This window comes from Haliotis rufescens, unplaced genomic scaffold (assembly GCF_023055435.1).
Source record: "Haliotis rufescens isolate VD_foot unplaced genomic scaffold, xgHalRufe1.0.p SCAF_67, whole genome shotgun sequence".
In the NCBI taxonomy this organism is placed as follows: Eukaryota; Metazoa; Mollusca; class Gastropoda; order Lepetellida; family Haliotidae; genus Haliotis; species Haliotis rufescens.
Window position 1 is genome coordinate 1,791,062 of NW_025964358.1, and position 21,916 is coordinate 1,812,977.

At 42.7% G+C, this 21,916-nt stretch overlaps 1 protein-coding gene across 2 annotated transcripts in view; it reads left to right on the forward strand.

The window, feature by feature from the left end:
• Window positions 1-525: 525 nt before the first annotated feature.
• The window catches only part of LOC124116178, a 32,216-nt gene continuing 10,825 nt past the window's right edge, over window positions 526-21,916 (forward strand). For both annotated transcript variants that reach the window (XM_048387151.1, XM_048387152.1), the window contains exons 1-13: window positions 526-637; window positions 4,757-4,877; window positions 6,126-6,217; window positions 7,535-7,699; window positions 9,005-9,064; window positions 9,321-9,577; window positions 10,135-10,221; window positions 10,535-10,897; window positions 12,352-12,437; window positions 14,102-14,165; window positions 17,017-17,196; window positions 18,041-18,207; window positions 21,272-21,545. In XM_048387151.1, coding sequence (XP_048243108.1) covers window positions 571-637; window positions 4,757-4,877; window positions 6,126-6,217; window positions 7,535-7,699; window positions 9,005-9,064; window positions 9,321-9,577; window positions 10,135-10,221; window positions 10,535-10,897; window positions 12,352-12,437; window positions 14,102-14,165; window positions 17,017-17,196; window positions 18,041-18,207; window positions 21,272-21,545 — 1,983 coding nt within the window. In that variant the 5' untranslated portion in view covers window positions 526-570. The remainder of the gene's footprint in view (window positions 638-4,756; window positions 4,878-6,125; window positions 6,218-7,534; window positions 7,700-9,004; window positions 9,065-9,320; window positions 9,578-10,134; window positions 10,222-10,534; window positions 10,898-12,351; window positions 12,438-14,101; window positions 14,166-17,016; window positions 17,197-18,040; window positions 18,208-21,271; window positions 21,546-21,916) is intronic.

Here is a 21,916-nt window from a genome sequence, read left to right on the forward strand (position 1 = left end):
ACGTACCCTGGACCACAACACTCTTGACACCATGCGGCATATCCCATACTATTATCCCATTGCGCAAGTGGGTTTACACTAAAGGTAGTCACCTCACCACCTCACCTCTTTCAAAGTGCTGCTTCATCCAAAACGACGCACATATAATTGAGATAATTTTAGCATCACTAGGTTTTTTCTCAATATAAATCCTAACAGGTTGTTATTAAAGTGGTCCCGCGTAATTACATCGAATTCGATCATGACGTATACATAATACTTAAGAGAAGTTAAGGAACACTCGACTTTTTATATCAAAATAAATTTAGTTAACCTGTCATGGCGTGACAGAATAACTATTGTGAAATGAAACAAAATGGGTGTTCTTAACGTTTTGAGTGGTATTTTTCACATGTAATATAAGTCTTCAAGCCTATGGGTATCGCTCGATGTCTTCCTTTAAACCATGAAGCTCCACTCCGCAGTAACGCCGTCGGCCCCTTGGTGTGTAGCATGATAAATAACAAAGCGTAATCTCTGTCTGTACTGCAGTATAAAACACGCACCACTACTTCCCGGTAGACAGAGAAAATGGAGCGACCGCTGCTGACGACGCCGGGCCTAGTAGCGCTGAGTGTATTGATAAGCATGTGCAGTGGTCAGTATATACCCTCATGGACACTTTACTGTATATTTCTAGTTCTTATCATATGTTCTATGTTCATGCTTTATTATGCATGTTAGTTTGCTTTAAACTATGATTCCTTGAATAGGAAGTTAAATACCCTTTAGCGTTGACGGAACGTTTCTTTTCCCCGTCATTTACCTTGATTTCACGAAAATCGCGTGTCGCCAGCGAGAATTGAACCCACGTCCACGAGGTAGGCCAACGATTCCGTCTTCTGCTACGTCGACATGGAAATTTCACACAGGGACAACTCACGCTGTGTTGTCATAGTTACGCATAGAGTACCTGACTATCTTTTTAAAATATGATTAACGAAACAATGGTGTTATATTTTAGGCGCAAAGGTTCTTTGAATGTTGGCCATGGTTCAAACAGGTCCTGGTTCAAATTGGTCCGTAAGAGGCGACTATGCTTGTCGTAAGAGGCGACTGACGGGATCGGATAGTGAGGCTCTCTGACTTGGTTGATGCATGTCATCGTATCCCCACTGCGTAGATCGATGTTCATGATGTCAATCACTGGATTTTCTGGTCCAGACTCGATTATTTACAGACCGCCGTCATATTGCTGGAATATTGCTGAGTGCGGCGTCAAACAACAAACAAATAGGTCCACACGGATCCGATGTTCAATGGTTAAAATGCTCAGTTAAACCCATTCCTTATGGGTTAATATATATTCATAGGAGACAAGCATTACATGTTTTCAGATTTGAGGATGAAAATAAGTATTCGGTATTTTCTTGAAACTAAAGGTTTCAAATGTTAGAATGTCCGGCGGTTTTCTTGTCGCCAACCGAATTTTATGTTAGGTACATATTAATCAAAGAGACGTATTCATACGCAGTGAAGCGTCCAGAGGATTTCAGGGCTTTCAATCCCTTTTGACAACGTTTATTAACCGATCAAATTGGGGTATTCTCGTTATCTTTATAATGCATCTCATATAATGCTGTGTTTTATTCTGTGTTTTAGTTAATATAAGTGAGTGAGTTGGGTTTAACGCCGCTTTATAACAGCATTCCTGTTATATCACTGCGTGTCAGCTTTGAGAAAAGGCCTAAGCGACGCAAGTCTAAGATGTTTACCACTTTGGTGAACCAACAATCACGGGTATGGTGTTAATAAACCTAGAAACATAATCGGGGTGAACCGGGATTCAAACCCGCGATCATAGGTTTGTGGCGTGCCTATGGGACGCAACTCTGCACAGCGATTTACGGTGACTTAGACGACTGGGCCACCCATGCCCCCAGTTAATATAAAGTAACATAAATGTTAGTATATACTTAAGTGTGAAAGACTGAGTTTTCTGAAGTTGAGGAAAGTTATTTTTTCATTGCAGTGAACATCACACTTGATATTTCACTGCAGTGAACATTACACTTTGAGGACACTTTTGAAATAGGCTCACTTTACCGTAATTGTCTGGCCCGTACACATACTGCTGACGTCCTTTAGTTCCACATTGACAAGGCAAAATAATGACAGATGGTCATTTATGGAGTTAATATCGCTTCTTGCCGGTTTGTTTTTCTCTAGTAAATGTTTCGTTATAAACTGTAAATTTCTCATTTAACCCGTCAATCGAGACTGTTCGGTTCGCAAAGCGACATTTTTTTACTTGACCAGCGTGTGTTCCTTCGCTTCCAACAGGGTCTCGTAGCTTTCGAGAATATTTTTTAAAGTTGATTTTATATATAATCCTATCCAGATATGTTATAAAGAATTTAAGTGACCTCAAATATTTTTTCTATGATTTTTGTTTATATTTTTCAAGATTTTGCAAATTCGGAACTACTTTTTAAGTCGCAATTACAATGGGTGGTGAAACGTCCCTGCGTGTTAGGTAGGGAGAATTTACGTTTCAAGGTTTTACATTTGTAATGAAAATTATAAATCTTCCTGTAGACAACTACACAAAAAGTATATAATATGGAGGATATTCAATGTGGCTAGTGAAATATCCTTCGCGCAGATGGGCACAGCAGGAGAAATAGTCAACTAGGTGTACAATATCCAGATTTACATCAATTCATGGATATTTACTACGTACTTACAATCAACCGCGCATTCTAAACGGCGTGTCGTGCTTTTGCACAAAACACTGAACCAGAGACCCAATACCGATATTTATCATATAATGGGTAGGTTTCTCGGCAGGATAAAAGCCAACGGATAAAAACGATATCCGTTGGGGTCATATGCGGATAGAGATGCAAACATCAAAGGTCAAGTAGGACTACTTTCACTGTTTATAAACAAACATGGCGTCGCCCTCGTCATTCGGCGATCGAGTCAGAATTAACCATCGGGAATCTGGATAAACTACAGGGATAATTGCTATCATTATCAAAAGAACAGTCTAATATACTGAAAATCAGTGTCTAACTGTGACGTAGCTAAGGCAATTTATAAGTTTTGGCAACTTTGGAGATATAAATTTCGAAACAATTTTGCGAGGGCACGAGGCCTAGCCAAGCGGGATCAGTAGCAATATCTGTGCTTGTAGACCTCTGCGGCTTGAAACCTTCTCCACAAATTAAAATAGTTGGATTTGGCCGAAATAAGTCTGAATTGTTACCTTGTTTCGATTTGACGCTGTGTGTACATCTGACTACACTTCTTAACGTTATAACAGGACAGACCGACTGTCAACTACGTCTGGCCGTGACGTCTCATAGACTAGGGTAAGAGTAGCTTCCCTTTGACAAAGGGCAGTTACTATAGCGGACAGACCGATGGAATGCCGCGAAAGGCAATTAAAAACAACTGTTGTTTTGCGTATATGTTGCTTCGCCACTGTATAAGAAACAGATTTCAGTTGGAACTATATCGGCTACTGTCACTGTCCGACTGACACATCACCTACCCTGTGACGTAATAAATATTAATGCACGCATTTCAGGAAAAGTCGCAATGTTTCGGTAATGTTTGTGAGAGAGGGAAAGCGATTTTAAAGCACAGAATTAAAGAATGACATTATATGATATAGAGGTTATCACGCTTGTGTGTTTGGGGATGGGAAATATCCTGTATTAGGAATAAACACTATGTATTTAGCTCGCCAAGGCTCGCTAAATACAATGTTTATTCCTAATGCAGGATATTTACCATCCCCAAATACACTCGCGTGATAACCTCTATATAGCCTCTGACTGAATGATAGTCGGACGCGTCTTCTTCTGGTGACGGAAAGGGGCGAGTGGTGACGAATGGTCCCCACTATCCCATGTTTAAGAGGATCGGGTGGTTGGGCTGACTGCATGACAAAGTACCTAGATTAATCGCTGCTATTGCTTTTAACCACTTGTTTGTCTGTAGACAGCCGTTTAGTCCCAGAAAAATTGATATCTTATATATAAAAAAAATATATCTACAAAATAAAGATAATACATTCAAAAAAGGAGCCCTGAGCAATGCTCAATTTCAGAGCAGAGCTGAGGCAATCTAGAATTGCTCAATCATTCTACACTTGAGCTGGACTCCTTGTTTAATTTATTGTCTAGGGTCTTGGAGACAGTCTAGTTTGTCTGGTTCAGATTCTACCATGTACATACAGCCGTGATTTGTCCCTGCGGCGTTATATGACATTCGCTACCTCCATAAAATAGACGCCTCTTTTAAATTATTTATGAATAACGACATCAAACAAAGCTTGGCAAGTCTCGAAGATGGTGAGTTCGGAGACGTTTGCTACTTTCATGAAACCCACGAGTACGACACCTATGGTGCTGACACACCGACTATCATGGTCAAGGCGAATCTGGGATTCGAACCCATGACCATAAGATACTGGCACGTCTATAAGACGGCGCATTGTCTCGCAGTCCCTGAACAATATTATTATGTCCCTCCCGCGAAGCCCCTACTGTACTGCTGTAGACGTAAATGAAGCAAGTCTAGATTTCCCAAGGTTCTGAAACTCTGACCTCACTGGGGCTCCTTTTCAGTTTGTTTCAAAATAGTATATGTGCAAAGACTAAACGATAGTCTAGGGGCATTCGTGCTTCCTTTGATAAAGATTGCAATGTAGTTCACCTTATTTGGCTTGTTTGAAGTCCCGCGTAAACGGCCGATGGTATTGCAGGTCAGAGCGACCCCTGTCTGAGCCACGAGACACTGCAGCATGACAAGCGAGTGTACACGTATATCCTGTCTCAGACGGAACAGGCCGAGTGCGACCACTACCTGCCGGATGGAAACAACTGGTAGAGTAGGAACACGACGGACATTAGCGGAATATGCCGAAAGAGGCCGAGTAATGCAACAAGCTGTAATAAAGTGCTTGCTTGGCAGTAATTAAGGCTATCGTGGCAATACTAATGACCTAATTCCTAGTTTAACTATTGTCCATGCTTAGCAGTAATAATTCCCTTGTTCAGCTGTTGTAATGCCTTGTTTGGCTCTATTAATGCCTTGTTTCGCTATCTGAATGCCCTTGTTTAGCTGTAGTAATGCCCGTGTTTAGCTGTAGTAATGCCCTTGTTTAGCTGTAGTAATGCCCTTGTTTAGCTGTAGTAATGCCCTTGTTTAGCTGTAGTAATGCCCTTGTTTAGCTGTAGTAATGCCCCTGTTTAGCTGTAGTAATGCCCTTGTTTAGCTGTAGTAATGCCCCTGTTTAGCAGTAGTAATGCCCTTGTTTAGCTGTAGAAATGCCCGTATTCAGTTGTAACAATGCCCGTTTAGCTGTAACAATGCCCGTGTTTAGTAGCAATAATGCCCTTGCTTAGCTGAACTAATGTCGTTGCTTATCAATAATAATGCACCTTATTGACAGTAATATTGTCTTTTTTTTATTAATAATGCCCTTTCCTACCTGTAATGAAGCTCTTCCTTAGCTGTAAATAATGCACATTCTTGGCAATAATTAAAGCTATCTCGGCAATACTAATGCCCTAATTCCTAGTTTAACTATTGTTAATGCTTGGCAGTAACAATGCCTTGGTTTGGCTGTAGTAATGCCCTTGTTTAACTGTAGTAAAGCCATGTTCGGTTGTAGTAATGCCCTTATATGTCCTAATGTGGCTGTAACAATATCCTGATTGAGCTGTAGTATTGCCCTTGTTTAGCTGTAGTAATGCCCTTGTTTAGCTGTAGTATTGCCCTTGTTTAGCTGTAGTAATGCCCTTGTTTAGCTGTAGCCACACACCCCTTTTTGAAATGTGAAAAAACGTCACACGCACGCACACACTGACTAATGGCCGAAGTTGACCTCCACTCCCCTTTTTCTTTAAATCTTTGATCCATCCCTGCTAGTTTAGTTATAAATAATACCCTTACATGAAAGGGTTATGAGTTTATATTATATATTTCTTTCATGAGTTTGAGTCCTACGATATACAGCGATATTATAGAACATTCGTCAAAATATAAACTCTCCTCTCCCCCCCCCCCCCCCCCCCAAACGGAGATGAAGGTGTTGGTTTCAGTTATCTGTTTCACATCAACACCTGTAGGTATCGACTTGATGGTTCCGGGGCTGGGGATCTCTACTCTCACTGTCCCCAGATTTCAGCTTGTGGGACGCTCTTCCCCGTCTGGATGAACGGTGAGTATTTTGCTGCTGTCGTAATTATTCGCCTTGCACCCCGGGTGGTCTCTCTTCGCAGTGTTATCACATATTACAACAGCCTTAATCACAGGTTTCCCAACTGAGTAAATATGGTGTAATCTCGACAGAGTAATATATTGTAGTAATAGCGAGCAGGTAGACAGTCTGATCTGTATTTATTTGCTCCCAAGTGTTATATTAGTAACTGGCGAGAGCTGTGAGAATATTTTTTTGGATTTACTTTTATTCTAACCAGACACGATGGGTTTAGCTGACACATACATCTCCACGAGGTGCAGAATTTTACAACATTGTTTGGTTGTCTCGCTATTGTTTCTGTTAAACTGGGCCGATGACTGTTTATACCTGCAATTTCCGCTAGACATTGTTCAACAAGTCTCGTCAAATGTATTCTACATTACCAAGGCGTTTAATTTGAAGCAGTGGAAGTCAATTGTATGAACCACTTTTGTTCTGAATTCTTTGCTTTGGCAGGATCTGGTAATCTGCAATGTTGTGCGGCGATACAGTGTTGTCAGTGGGTTCAATGTTGTTAGGGGCTATGTCGTTGTTAGGGGCAGTGTTATTGCTAGGAGATACAGTGGTGTTGGGGGATACAGTGTTGTTAGGGAATACACTGTTGTTAGGGGATACAGTGTTGTTGCAGGATACATTGAGGTTAGAGAACACACTGTTACTAGACTCAGTGTTGTTAGGGAATACATTGTTGTTGGGATATACTGTTGTTAGGGGATATGTCGTTGTTAGGGAATACATAGTTCTTTTGGAGAAACGGTGTTGAATGGGGATATGTCGTTGTTACGGAATACATTGTTGTTGGAATATACTGTTGTTAAGGGCTATGTCGTTGTTAGGGAATACATTGTTGTTGGTATATACTGTTGTTAGGGGATATGTCGTTGTTAGGGAATACATTGTTGTTGGGATATACTGTGTTGAAAGGGGATATGTCGTTGTTAGGGAATACTTTGCTGTTGGGATAAACTGTTGAAAGGGGATATGTCGTTGTTAGGGAATACATTGTTGTTGAGAATATACTGTGTTGAAAGGGGATGTGTCGTTGTTAGGGAATACTTTGTTGTTGGGATATACTGTGTTGAAAGGGGATATGTCGTTGTTAGGAATACTTTGTTGTTGGGATATGCTGTTGTTAGGGGATATGTCGTTGTGAAGGGAAACATTGTTGTTAGCGGACGTTATTAGTGGGCGTTATTAGTACCGTGTTAGTTGGTATACATTGGTGATTTGCATTGTAAAACTTTTTATCAACCTTGTTCTGCTAACACTCTACAGGTTCCATCCCCGCCCCCTCTGAGGGCGTGGTCAACCGCACGGCCTACCAACGGGGGATAATCGGGTGCTTCGAGACCCAGCTCCAGGTGAGGGTGAAGAACTGCGGCACATACCGTGTGTACTTCCTCAACAAGCTGAGCGGCTGCCCCGGGAAATACTGCTTCGGTGAGTCGACATACACCTGTGTGTAAACCGTAATGAAGACGTCACGTTCTTGTTGGTGCAGTTAGTTCTGAGCCATGAATTCACTGGCGATCCTTAAAGTGTAAAACTGACGTAACTACAGGTCATTATGCAAGATTATAGAGAAATTACATCTCAACTATACCATGGTTCAAATCGGAGAAATCACTTGAATCTGTTGATTCCGAGAGTAGAATCAACAGATTCTCGGGATTTCCGGAAGTAGAATCAACAGATTCTCGGGGTTTCCGGAAGTAGAATCAACAGATTCTAAGGATTTCAGGAAATAGAATCAACAGATTCCCATGGTTTCCGGAAAAAGAATCAACAGATTCCAATGGTTTCCAGAAGAAGAATCAACATATTCTCAAGATTTCGGGAGGAAGAATCAACAGATTTTCAAATGTTTTCTCCATTGCTGAATCACCTGTGCCCATGTCACCTTCAATCTGACTGTATATGATGAAATATGATGCATGGTTGGTGGTGCAAGGCGCTCTCTACCTCGCCAGGATCCTGTGAACGAGGCTTCAAATCATAGATTCATCCTGATATGGAACCTTTGTTTGGCAGCACTGTGCTCGGCGGTTCCGCCAAAGTAGTAACCGTGAGTGAGTGAGTGAGTTGGGTTTAACGCCGCTTTTAACAGTATTCCAGTCATATCACGGCGTGTCAGCTTAATGTGGAATAAAGCCCGAAGGGATGCAGGTCTCAGACGTTTACCACTTCGGTGAAACCCACGAACACGGGTTTGGTGCTGACAAACCTAGAAACATAATCGGGGCGAACCGTGATTCGAACCCACAATCATAGGTTTCTGGCGTGCCCAAGGGACGCAACTCTGCACAGCGGATCGCGGCGCCTTAGACGACTGGGCCACCCGTGCCCCCAGTAACCGTGAAGACGTGCGTCATATGGGGCCACCACATACACACCAACTGTGACTTTTCACTCAATTCCTTACAAAGTTTGTCATAACGTCAGTCAGACAGTCAATTAGATGGTTTTACACCGCGTTTAGAAATACATTTATTCCGACGGGGGACACAAGAAATGGGCTTTTCACATTGTACCCATGTGAGGAATCGAACCCAGGCGAACACTTTAACCGCTCTACTACACCACCGCCCTGTATCATAACGACCTTTACGTTGACAGATGTATTGTTTTCATGAAACCCAAATGATACAGACATAATTGACCACCTATGTGATAATTAGCGTTAATGTATTGCTTACAATGCAATACCCCAAGGTATATTACAACAATGACACCGTTACCTTGTAGATTACTTGGAGAAATGCCCACCAGGTCAAGGTTCCATATCGGGGTACCAACCATGCACAAGTGAGTAACCATGGTAACCACCTGGTATTTCATTACCAAGGATTTGTTTCCACGAGAACATGTCCAAAGTATGCAATTCTTTTTCTATTTCAGCTAATTATCATAGCCATTGTGCGAACATGGGAATTCATATTTCCCATACATATAGTTTAATATTTCGCTTTCATTCTAATCTATTCATTAATTGAAAATAATGAATTGAATAATTTAAATGATTTGCGTTGAATCGTCCTTGTAATACACTTTATTTTATCAGCCGCGATTCCACATCTGTCGGCAAGCGTAAAAGCGGAAGTGCGGCCATGGGTGAAATCCCACAAGTTGAGAGACGTCAGCGGGCGGAAACTACACTTTAACTGCACCCGTCTGCACGACACAGCAACAACGTATGTGTACGACGTCGACTGGTACATTGACAACCGTCTAATCAAGAGTTATCGCGATGTTCCGAGCTCCCAGTACTACCAGACAACCGTCCTGATACAGGAAGCTGGATGGCAGCTCCCAATGACGGTAGGTCAGTTCACTCTGTGAGTCAGTGGCACGGTAGATGGGGATTCGAACCCGGGATTCACTTGGATAGCAATCCTTTGACTGTCAGCACGAGTCCCTAACTTGTGGAGTCGCTTCACTTTGGGCTTTCTATTCCACAATACGATGTCACACCGTGAATAATGATAATAATAAAGACGACGACGACGACGATGATGATGATGATGATGATGATGATGATGATGATGGTGAAGACGTCGACGACCATGATGATGATGATGATTGCACTTATACAGCATCTGCGTAACATAGTGTGCTAAAGGACGTTAAATAATAAATGAAAACAGGGTCAAACTAACCCTCTCACTCACTCATTGCACTGTAAACATTTATCTTGAATCTCAAAACAATCATCGTTTAATCGTCGTTTAATTCCATGTGCAAAGGTGATGAATGTCCCTCATCGTTTTATAACAAATTCTCTGCATGATGTTATCAACTTTACAGGCATCAAAAGCACCTCGAGAAGAGCTTTAAAACTGCGGCCTACTGAGCTGTATGAATTTGTTTGCTTGTAGGTGAAGTGTTCGTTTAAAGCCAAAACAACAGCGAGCGGAATACCTAGCAAGACGTTCACCAGTGAAGACTTCTTTGCTGGAATAAAAGTGAGTAAAATTCTTTGCAACCATTTTTACCTCAATATATTTAATTAGCAAACAGCTATAACGAACAGAACTAAATTTTATTTATGAGAAAAGTGAGGACATTTGAAAGGACAATTATTATGTGTCTTTGTGTGAGTTGAATTTATCAGATTAAGTTGATCTTTAGAATATTATTTAATACCTATCCTCTATAGAAAAGATATATATTGAACTTAGAGGTGTGTTAGCATGTGAAGGTCATCTCAAATGTTATGCAAAGGGAGCACCCATGTTAATGCAATTTTGAATCAGTGGTATGATCCTTCATCCTCAGATAACCAATCCCGTCAACACTATACCGGAAGGGAGCTCAGTCTCCGTGACCTTCACCTCTACTATACCCGTTCCTTGTATCACCGACGTGCCATTCAGCTGCATCATCAATTTCGAGAGCACCATCTCCTCAGCCAACGCCACGTGCGCAATGGTGTCCGGTCCGACCAGCGTGAACGTCCCCGGCCTGTGTGGCTTCAGCTTCGACGGAAGTCGATGGAACAGCCCCCAGTCCATGAGGGTGACGGCGGTTACCAACGGCCGTGACCGGAACCCCGTGGCCCCGGCTGTCCTCAGACTCAAGTCCTCAGACTACAGCAAGGTCCTGCCACTCTGGTCTCACTACAAACTGCCGGAAATACAGGTCAGTTATTAATATATTGATATTCTGGAGGTAGGGGGTACGAGGCAGAGCTTTGTTTTTTTTAATTGTTCAAAGGGGCTTAGTTGACGCTTTTTAAAAAAGGCAGGCAAGATAGGGTTCAGTTTCCACACCCATGCTAGTAAATATAGCCTCGAATTGAAAGCAGTTGGATTTGGCCGAATATAAATTATGTCCGAAATTGTACTTTGTTTAATTTTTATCGCGGTTTGATACATATGACTGCATTTCGTAACATTATGAAAATTGAAAATTGAGCGAACCAGGCAGACTCTAATCAAAAGTATTGCCGTTAAAGGTGTTTTTTTGTGTTTTTAATTACCTTTACAAGTTGTGTGTTAGCAATAGCCTTTTAGCCCACGTGGCAGTTACGCCAAAAGAAAATGCTAAACAACATCTGCCAAGTGTTATGCACGAAACCAGTGATCGTTTGACATACCTTCGTTTGTTCTTTGAACAAGACTTTGTGCTACAACCGTGACGTCTTGTATGCGCTTGCAGTTCCCAGGGGGCGGTAGGGTTGCCTAATGGTTACACGATGGTGTGGTTGATGGATGTCATCGTATCCCAGTTACGTTGATTGTCTGGTCCAGACTCGATTGTTTGCAGACCGTCGTCATAAAGCTGGAATATTGCTGTGTGCGGCGTTAAACCATCTTCCCGAGGCAAGGGCGTTAGCTGACTATGAAAGTCCAGTTACCAGCCTTGCCGAACAAGGCGGGAATTCCGGAATTACATTTTGGCTGGACTAACGAGTCTATGCGTACTCCAATCAAAATCGCGTAACGAACTAGACATCCGGTTTAGTGCACCTGGTATTAATGTGTTGAAATCTGGACTCAAAACATACTTTTTTTTAACGCTACAACTGAATGTGTATATTTTTATTATCTTACATATGCTGAATTTGCGGATTGAGCATGTCCCTTAGTCATGTGGATTTTGCGCTAAAAAATAGCCTTATTATTATTATTATTATTATTATTATTATTATTATTATTATTATTAAACATGGTTTCCTGCATGCAGATTTCGGTAGACTGCAAGATTTGCATGTGTACCTGGGCGTCGACAGATATTTTGCCGTTCTTTTCATGTTTTTAATCAAGGTGCTCAAGTGTTTTGATGCACTTTGCGGGGTAAGACCCGTTTTATTACAAAATAGTTCTTTATCATCTATCAGATCGTCTTGACTGGGCGCTATTTTGTTTGAAGCAAATGCAAGTGATATGAGAGGTGAAATCTGATTGGTCAATAGGAGGGCCATAGAAGGGACATAACTCGTAATAGCCGCTGGTGGCGCTACGATCGAGCCTGGAAATTCCAGCCTAGTTTGGCAAGGGGGAAAGCTGCACTTTTATAGTCAGTTAAAGCCCCTGCCTCGGGAAGATGCGTCAAATAAAAAACGAACAAGTCTTCTACTGTTGGTCTTTCAGACACATGTGACAGACAGGAACCGCAATGTGGTCAGGAATCAGTGCAGAGCTCACACAGACGTCCACATCAACACATTTGACGGAGGGTAAGTGCCGGCGACAAATACATGTATATATCGCTCAATGAAAGGTGAAAATATATTATCACATATTATCACATATTGGTTCCAAACAGCAACTTGTAGTTCCGCAAGACCAATATGTAAGTTCTCATATAATGGATAGTGTTATCGATGTGATAAACCAACCCGAGACACTTGTTATCACGATCCTATAAATAGGCAAGTGAGATCACCCACCAGGAACTATTTTGAGTAAGTGTCAATGCAAAACAAACATTTCTGCAAATCATTTAACCCTGTGCGGTACACAGTCCGTTTCACTCAGGCATTGTCTTACTTCGCATTTTCCTTGATAAAAGCATGAAACTTGGGTTGGTTGGTTTGTTGTTTAACGCCGCACTCAGCAATATTCCAGCTATATGACGGCGGTCTGTAAATAATCGATTCTGGACCAGACAATCCAGTGATTAATATCATGAACATCGATCCACGCAATTGGGAAACGATGACATGCATCAACCTAGTCAGCGAGCCTGACCACCCGATCCCGTTAGTCGCCTCCTCCGACAAGCATAGTCGCCTTTTACGGCAAGCATGGGTTGCTGAAGACCTATTCTACCCCAGATCTTCACTGGTCATGACACTTGGGAGAGTTGTAGGTTATGACATTCCAAATCAATTAAGACATTGGGGCCGTCAAAAAAGTCAAATTTGACCGCCATGGAGGAATTAATTTCAAGTATAGTTCGTATGAACATGACCCATAATCTAATATATTATGAAAAATGAACATTTCAGAATATGTTTGCCTAACACTACATCTGTAAAGTACATAACGGTACCATAAGACACGTTATCTTGAATAAGAACACGTCGGACTGCCAGTACTGTTATATATTTCAACATGACCTCCGTGTGGGAAGAAGGAATTGGGTTCTATAATTAGGTTTTTACGAGGCATCTTCCCGAGGCCAGAGCGTTCACTAGCCTTTTTATGAAAGTCTTGTTTCCACCCTTGCCACATGAAGCCCACTTACCTGTGCTTAATATGATTGGACCATCGCACATATATCGATAGTCCAATCAGAGAACGTTTCACAAAGTCAACATACTGGTACCCCTTCGTACGGTTAACTACGGTTATAACGAACACGCTTATAACGAACTGACGGATATAACGAACTTACTTTTTAGTCCCGACTATTTGCTGTAGTTATGCTGTATATATGCTTATAACGAACTACGGTTATAACGAACTAAAAATAGTAGTCCCTTTGAGTTCGTTATAACCGTAGTTTACTGTAAGTGATTTTCCGCTGCCTGTCTTTGTTGACATAAATTTGTCTTTTTCATCTTTCAAACCAACCAACAACTCCCCTCCCCCCTTCCTCAGGGATAAAATCGCGAATGTTTTCGTTATCTGATCGACAAAGTCGTCGCCTAGGTAGTCGCCATCTTTGTGAAGCTGCACAAGGGGCACAACTCGTGATCTACGCGAGGTGGCCTTGGTGTGGCAAGGGTAGAAACTCTGCATTGATATAGGCTAGTGAACACGCTTGCCTCGGGAAGACGTATACAAGGAGGCGAAGTTTATCGTGTTGAAGCATGTGTGTTGTCATAATTCTTCTATTCTTATCATGGCTATTTTTACAAGTCATTCATATAGAAATTATTCTGCCTTTTTTCAGATCTTACGACACTACCGCTGTTGGTGTGTACACATTGTACCGTCACCTTCATAAACCCCTGTCGGTAAGGTTGAGTGGCGTCATACAGCCAAAGTACTTTACTAAATCGCCAGTTTTAACGTGTACCCTGTCTTCTTGTGTATATGCTATTGACGCCTTGAAACTGACGTTATAATTACATGTCAGAGAATGGATACATATATCATTAATGTCATAATTTTACTCGTAAAAAGTCATTTTTGTTGTTCATTACCACTGTATGTCAACGTGTTGCTTTCGGATCGAAATACCATGACCACAGGAATCTTTCATGCCTCGATCGATGATTTGTTGATCTCAAGCGGTGTGTCGTCAAACTGTTCCATCGTCCAAAATAACCAGTAATACACCAAAGTGCTACCCTTTGGATTATTTAAGAAATATATCTACATGATAAAGTCAGCACTGTTTCTTCTGGGATACTATGCGTTGCCATTTATGGAGGAGGCATTGTTCCAATTCCTGGAGGTTAACTGGAGGCACAGGGCGATTCCTGACTTTGCGGCCGAGAATGTCCCACATGTGATCGATTGGGTTCATGTCCGGTAAACATGCCGGCCATGGTAAAACGTGAATGTTGGCGTTTGCTAGGAAGTTCTGGGTCAGCCTTGCCGTGTGAGGCCTCGCATTATCGTGCTGGAAAATGATACCATTAAGCTGTTGTTGGATGAATGGCACCACAACTGGTTGTAAGATGTCATCACGATAACGCTGCGCATTCAGGTTTCCTCGAATAACGACGAGTCTCGTTTTGACGTCACCGCAGATTCCACCCCAAACCATTAAACATCCGCCTCCATATGGCCTGACTTGATGGATGCAGTTCGGTGCCAAACGTTCACCTACTCTTACACGCTGCCGGCCGTCGTTCCTGAAGATGCAAAATCTGCTTTCGTCAGAAAACATGACACGTGCCCAGTTCCACCGTTGCCACCGTCGAAGTCGCCTGGCCAATATCCGTCTGTTGAGTCGGTGTTGAGGTGTCAGGAACGCTCCGCGGTAGGGGCGACGTGCTCGGATACCATGTGCCAGCAGTCTCCTGTACACGGTGTGTCGACTTATCACGTGTCCCAGTGCCGTCCGTGCCGTTAACGTCGCCGTTACGAAGCGGTTCCGAAGGTGAAGTACCCGGATGTGGCGGGCGTGGTCACCCGTGGTCTCCCGGTTCTCGGCCTGTCTGCTGTCCGACCTGTTTGACGCAACCGCTGCATTAACCTGGTAACGGTTATGCGCGCGCATCCTAACCTTCTGGCGACGTCGCGGTGCGTAGCTCCCTGTTGGAGCATTCCTGCGGCTCTCTCTCTCTCAATCGCTGTCAAACGTTGCATTTCTTTTGTGTGCTTTTTGTTGCTGTGATCCCAACGTGTCGGGTCAGCAGTTTTATACAGAAGATATGCACGTGCATTTCGTGTTACGGGACGGAACGTCATTTGGGCAAATTGCACGCTTTTTTCTCAATTGATCAAATGTTCCCGGTTTTATCGACCGAATCCGTTTGTTTTGGAACGTAGGATACGCAAAAGTACCTTTTCAGACGAAAATTAACTCTTCATAATAAAATATTTAGAAAAATGTGTGGTATCGTTTCTTTTGGACATTAGTTTATGTGCACCGCCAACTCGTTGTCAACATATATTTTTCAAATCTGTTCATGTTTTTTTAACAAGGTGCTCACGTGATTTGATGCACTTCGCTATGTAAGACACATTTTATCACACTGTAGATCTTGATTATAGATAAGATCGTCTTGACTGGGCGCCGTCATTTTGTTTGAAATAAATGCAAGTGGTACGAGAGGTTGAATCTGATTACTCCATAGGAGAGGCTTAGAAGGGACATAACTCGTAATATCCACTGGCTGCGCTACAATCGAGCCCAGAAATTCCAGCCTAGTTTGGCAAGGGTGGAAACTGAACTTTTAAACTCAGTTAACTCTCTTTCCTGATGATGCAACCCATGTTTGTCGTTAAAGGCGACTGACGAGGTCGGGTGGTCAGACTCGCTGAGTTGGTTGATGCTTGTCTTGGTGCTCAAGATGTGAATCTCTGGATTGTCAGGTCCAGGCTCGACATCATATCGCTGGAAACTTGTTGGGTGCGACGTTAAACAACAAACAAACAAACAAATAAAATAATCTCGCCGAAAAGAATTTCGGACCGAAGAGAGACTCAGTGCTCAAGATTTCCGGGGTTCGAATGCTGTTTACCAACGATGTTCAACCAATCAGATTGTGACACGTATTCCCATTAGTTTTCCAAACTGTAGTATAACATCATTTTTACGGACCTGGAAAAGCACATCAAATTTGACAACAGGAATATGTCAAAGCCAAATTGTTCGTATTTTTCACTAAAAGACACCTTTCTATACAAGTATACCAGAGATGAAAGGCATCTCTAAGTGTTTCTCACCCAACGCCCATCTACTGTGTCATGTGACAATGAAACAAACAAAGCAGTCGGTAGCTATATGTCTCAGTATGAATCTGACTTTTCTACCACTTTATTATACAAAATTCATAGCTTCAATGTGTCTTTATTGCACGATGTTTTACCCGATACTCGTACATTTTGTCTTGTCCAAGAATCCGTGACGTGATGACGTCACAAACATACTCGCAGTGAATAATTTGATGTAAAGTCAAATTTCTCTTTCGAACGTGTTACGAATTAGGAGTTTATTATGATTAGGTCGTATCTATGAAAAATAATCAGACGATTGTAGTGATCCAAAAATATTTATTATCATTCAGAAATTGTATTATTGTTCATTTTTTTGTGATCCTTCCCCTCCCCCAATTTAAAAAAAATAATTAAGGTGTTGATGTTGATCAAGGTTTTCAAGCTGCCAATTGTCCACTGTGTTTGTGTGTGCAGGTTATGACCAAGACAGAAACATGTCATTACGGCACTTGTAGCTGTGCAGTCGCCATCCACGCCGGCAAAGACATGTTCATGGTGTACGCGTGTATGAATCAGTGGATCGTCAAGAGAGACGGATGTAGCCCCAACAGCTACCTCGAGGTCTCTCAAATATCTTCCGGAAGACGATATCAGGTTGGTTGACAGGGCGGGGTATACCAGAAGTGGGCTTCACACTGTACCAATAATGGGAATCGAACCCGGACCTTCGGCGAGACGTTCGAACGCTTTAACCTCTAGGCTGAGGTTTGTTATCCCCCGCAATGCGTTTTGCCGGAGGGGTGGGGGTTATTGAAATGGACACTATCTGTTCGTGCATGATGCTGACTCCTGATGGATTCAGTGATCTTGAAAACCGTACAATATTTCTACATCAGACTTGGGACGTAGATAGGTTTAGTGGTCAACTGCCTATTGACGGTTTAGGATTTTCGAAAACAATATTTTCGAGTTACTATGGCAACAACTTCGACAAAGGCTGGAAATGGCGGTAGTGCTCGTTTCCGGTGCAGATCTTGAAAACCGTACAATATTTGTTCCCTAAACTTGGGCTTTGTTTTAATAGGTCTATAGTGGTGAAGTGGTGCCTTTTGATAGTTTGTGGTTTTTTAAAAGCTACTTTTCGTGTTTCCTTGGCAACAGCTTTGTCGTATGCTGGAAATTGCGGCAGTGCTGGTTTCCGGAGCAGATACTGAAAACCGTAAAATCTTTCTTCACCAAACATGGCTTAAAAGATAGGTCTAGTTGTGAACTGGTGCCTATTGATAGTTTGGGATTTTCTAAAAGAAAATATCTTTTGGGTTTCCATGGCAACATGAAAATTGGAGTAGTGCTCGTTTCCGGAGCAGATCTTGAAAAGTGTACAATACTTCAACAATGCGCGGTTATGGTGCGCGATCGGTTACTGTGTGAAACCAAAACAACGGATGTGTCCTAAATACCTAAGTCATTCCTTCATTTGTTGCACATGTCTCCCTAGGTTGTCATGCCGACGGGAACGAAGGTAGAGCTCTCCTACACATCCCTTAACCGCTTCAACATCCAGATCTTCGCTTCCCCAGCAGACGTGGCCAACACGGAAGGCCTGTGCGGGAACTTCAACGGTAGATCATCCGACGACAACATAGTCCTGGCTTCACGCTATCTGTAAGCCAACTCATTGCTTCTGGGTCTGGTCACGAATCAATGTGAGAAAGTGCTTTGTGTTTAACGCTGCTTCAAACCGTGTTTCTGTTAAATATCACTGCGTGTCATTTTAATGTTGGAGAAAGTCCAAAGAGCATCTTCCCGCGTCAAATGGGTTAGCTGACTGTAAAAGTCTAGTTTCCACCCTTGCCAAATTAGACTGGAATTTCCAGGGTCGGACGTAGCGCCACCAGTGGCTATTACGAGTTATGTCCCTTCTATGGCCCTCCTATTGACCAATCAGATTCCACCTCTCATATCACTTGCATTTGCTACAAACAAATTGGCAGCGCCCAGTCAAGACGATCTGATCGCTGATTAAGACATATAATGGCATAAAAGGGATCTTACCTCGCGAAGTGCATCAAATCGCGTGAGCAACTTGATTAAAATCATGAAAAGAATGGCAAATTATCTGTCGACACCCCGTTGATATTACACATGCTCTGCAAATCCTACAGTCGCCCGACATCTGCACGTTGAAATCCAGGTTGTTTACGAACCGGACGTCGATTTCGTTCCCCGATTTTGATTGGACTATGAATGGACTCGTTAGTCCAGCCAAAATATAACTCCATATTTGCAGCCTAGTTCGGCAATGGTGGAAAATGGATTTGTATAGTCGGTTAACTCTCTTGCCTCGGGAAATCTCTAAAGAGATGACTCTGTGTGGATTCGGGGTTAGAAAAGGGCCATGGCAACTTATGTTGGTCGGGTGTTCAGACTAGGTGACTTTGATTGATTGTTTGTCCACGTACCTCACTAGTGCTCACAATATCGATCACTGGTCCAGACTAAATTATTTACAAGCTGGAATATTGCTCAATGCGGCGTTAAACAACAAACAAACCAAAGAGATGAGAATGAGGAGTGCTATTTCTTTGTTTTGTTGTTAATTGTTTTCGGCGGCAGTCAACAACATGCCAGCGATATGACAACGGCGTGTAAATAATGGACCCTTGGCTAGACAGACTTGGGGTTGATCTTATCACCGACGGGTCCCACGCTGTCAGGGGCACGAATACATGCAATCAATTGTTACGTGTCCACTTCCAAAGTGAAACAATACGTTAACCCGGAAATCTGTACGTAAAATAATTCAGTGTGAAACCAACAAACAACCAACAAATGGTATACAAATAACCATTGTATTATAAAATTTATTAGGTTTACAAATCAATACAAGTTACTGCACAGCAGTTACAATGACAGTACACGATAGAGTGGCAGTACAAAATTCAATGGCAATACAATCGCAATGGCAGAATAATATACAGTGGTTATGGCAATGCTTATAAGGATAATAATATTTACCTAGCAGCTTCCAAAATAGGCTTTGGCTGGATATCAAGGGTGAAAACAATGATCTTTATACAACCGCTGGTCTTGATGTAATGTGAGATGAAAGAGGCACACACGTGTCCCCTTTTATGGTCTAAATACCTCCTAAACGTTTCTATACTGTTGGAGTAGTCTAGCTGTTCCGGAAGATTCTAGATTACACTTGACTCCAAATATTTAACTAAATATAGTAACTTCCACACCACTTCTTACATTAGAGACCCGTGAAGATTCCGGGGTAGAATAGGTCTTCAGCAACCCATGCTTGCCGAAGGCGACTATGTTTGCGCGGATCGATGCTCATGATGTCAGTCACTGGGTTATCTGGTCCAGACTCGATTACTTACAGACCGCCGTCATAAAGCTGGAATATTGCTGAGCGCGGCGTTGAACAACAAACAAATAAAACAAACAAAACCTTACATTAGATAGTACGTTCTACATTCCTAACTACTAATCATTGTCAAAACACAATGCTTTGAACTTCTACTGAATCTTTACAGAAACTGTGTAATGCAGTTACAAGATTGTTTAACAATAAATCACACTGCCATGTAACACAATCGAGTCCTCGAAACTAACCATCCGGTCCAATTTAGCCACCTCTTACTACGAGCAGTAGAGTGTTTGGGATCAGTTCTAACCTGGGTCTCCACGGGATTGGTATTGTGCTTACAAAATCGTGGCCTATTTGGAACACGAACCCGCAACAAGCGAGTCACGACGCCCTTGACGACTGTCAACTGTCAAATTTCGCTACGAATGCTGTCAAGCATCAATGTTTTGGTCACTCGCGATGACCTAGGGTCTGTAGTGTGAATCAGAGGTTAATGCATATGTCCTAGAATATCACGCCACATTTAATAGGCGACAGATAAATTAGAAGTTATGATTTATAATAGTTAAATAGGATTTTTAATGTGGTTTTGCAGTCTAAGTTGGGTCTTACAGGGCCTTGAACAGAACTGTAAATAAATCACGGCCTTTAAATGTGGAGCAAAGACCTAGGGGCTCCAGATATCAGAAGTTAGCCAATTTAGTCAAATCCACGGGCACCGGTCTGGTGGTAACATACCAAGGAACATAATCAGATGAGGCTCGAACCCAGCATCCGATATTTATGGCACGTCGACCCGTGAAGATTCCGGGGTGGAATAGGTCTTCAGCAACCCATGCTTGCCGTAAAAGGCGACTAACGGGATCGGGTGGTCAGGCTCGCTGACTTGGTTGATACATGTCATCGGTCCCAATTGCGTGGATCGATGCACATGATATCAATCACTGGATTGTCTGGTCCAGATTCGATTATTCACAGACCGCCGTCATATAGCTGGAATATTGCTGAGTGCGGCGTTAAACAACAAACCAACCAACCAATTTATGGCACGTCAAAGGGACGCAACTCTACACTGCGAATTGAGGCGCCTTAGACGACTGGGTCACCCTTTCCCTCGACGTATATGCTGCACAGAGGTGTAGCCTAGTGTTTAAAGCTTTCGTCACACAGAGGGTCGGGGTTCGATTCCTCACATGGGTATAGTGTGTGAAACCAATTGCTGGTGTCCCCCGCCGTGATATTGCTGGAATATTGCTAAAAGCGGCGTAAAACCGCACTCACTCATTGACTCTAGGTTTGTGCTGACTTCACAAGGCTCCACTAGCTTCCAGTCTTGTTTGTTTGTAGTCATAGTAACGTTGGGGGTAGTAATGCGTTCATCCAAGCCGCCCCGGGGGTGGTGGACCCTCCCGCCTACCTGTGTCTCTGCGCCAGAAACAACCGCAGCCCCGGGCATGCTGCCTTCGTGGGCAGCGTCACCTGCGACTGGAGGGAAGCCTACAGCTGCTCCAACATCCAGTGGACGTCGAAACCATGCGAGCATCGTCGTCGCCGGGACCTGCATCTCATGGAGGAACACGAACCCTATGATGACGTCATTGATGACACTCCACCCGTCAAGGTACGTAAGGGTCGGAATTCACCTCAATGAATAAAATAATGTTTTCCCATATCAAAGATTTTAAAGATTTTATAGTGCTAGCCCACTGAGAAACCATGCCGCAGTTTAACATGAATTCCTCACTCAGACTCAGTATACAGACCCTGAGCCAACCTGTCCTTGTTTTTTACCCTCAATGCCGAGCGCCAGGCAGGGTAACAAGTACCATCTTTTAACGTCTTTTGGTATGACGCGTCCGGGGATCGAACCCTTGACCTTCCGCTCTCCGGGCAGACGCTCTACCACTTGACCGCGAAGGCAGTCCATAACCATTGTGACGCAATGTATATTCCCACAATCTTAGAAGTGTGATCCTAACTTCCGGTTAATTA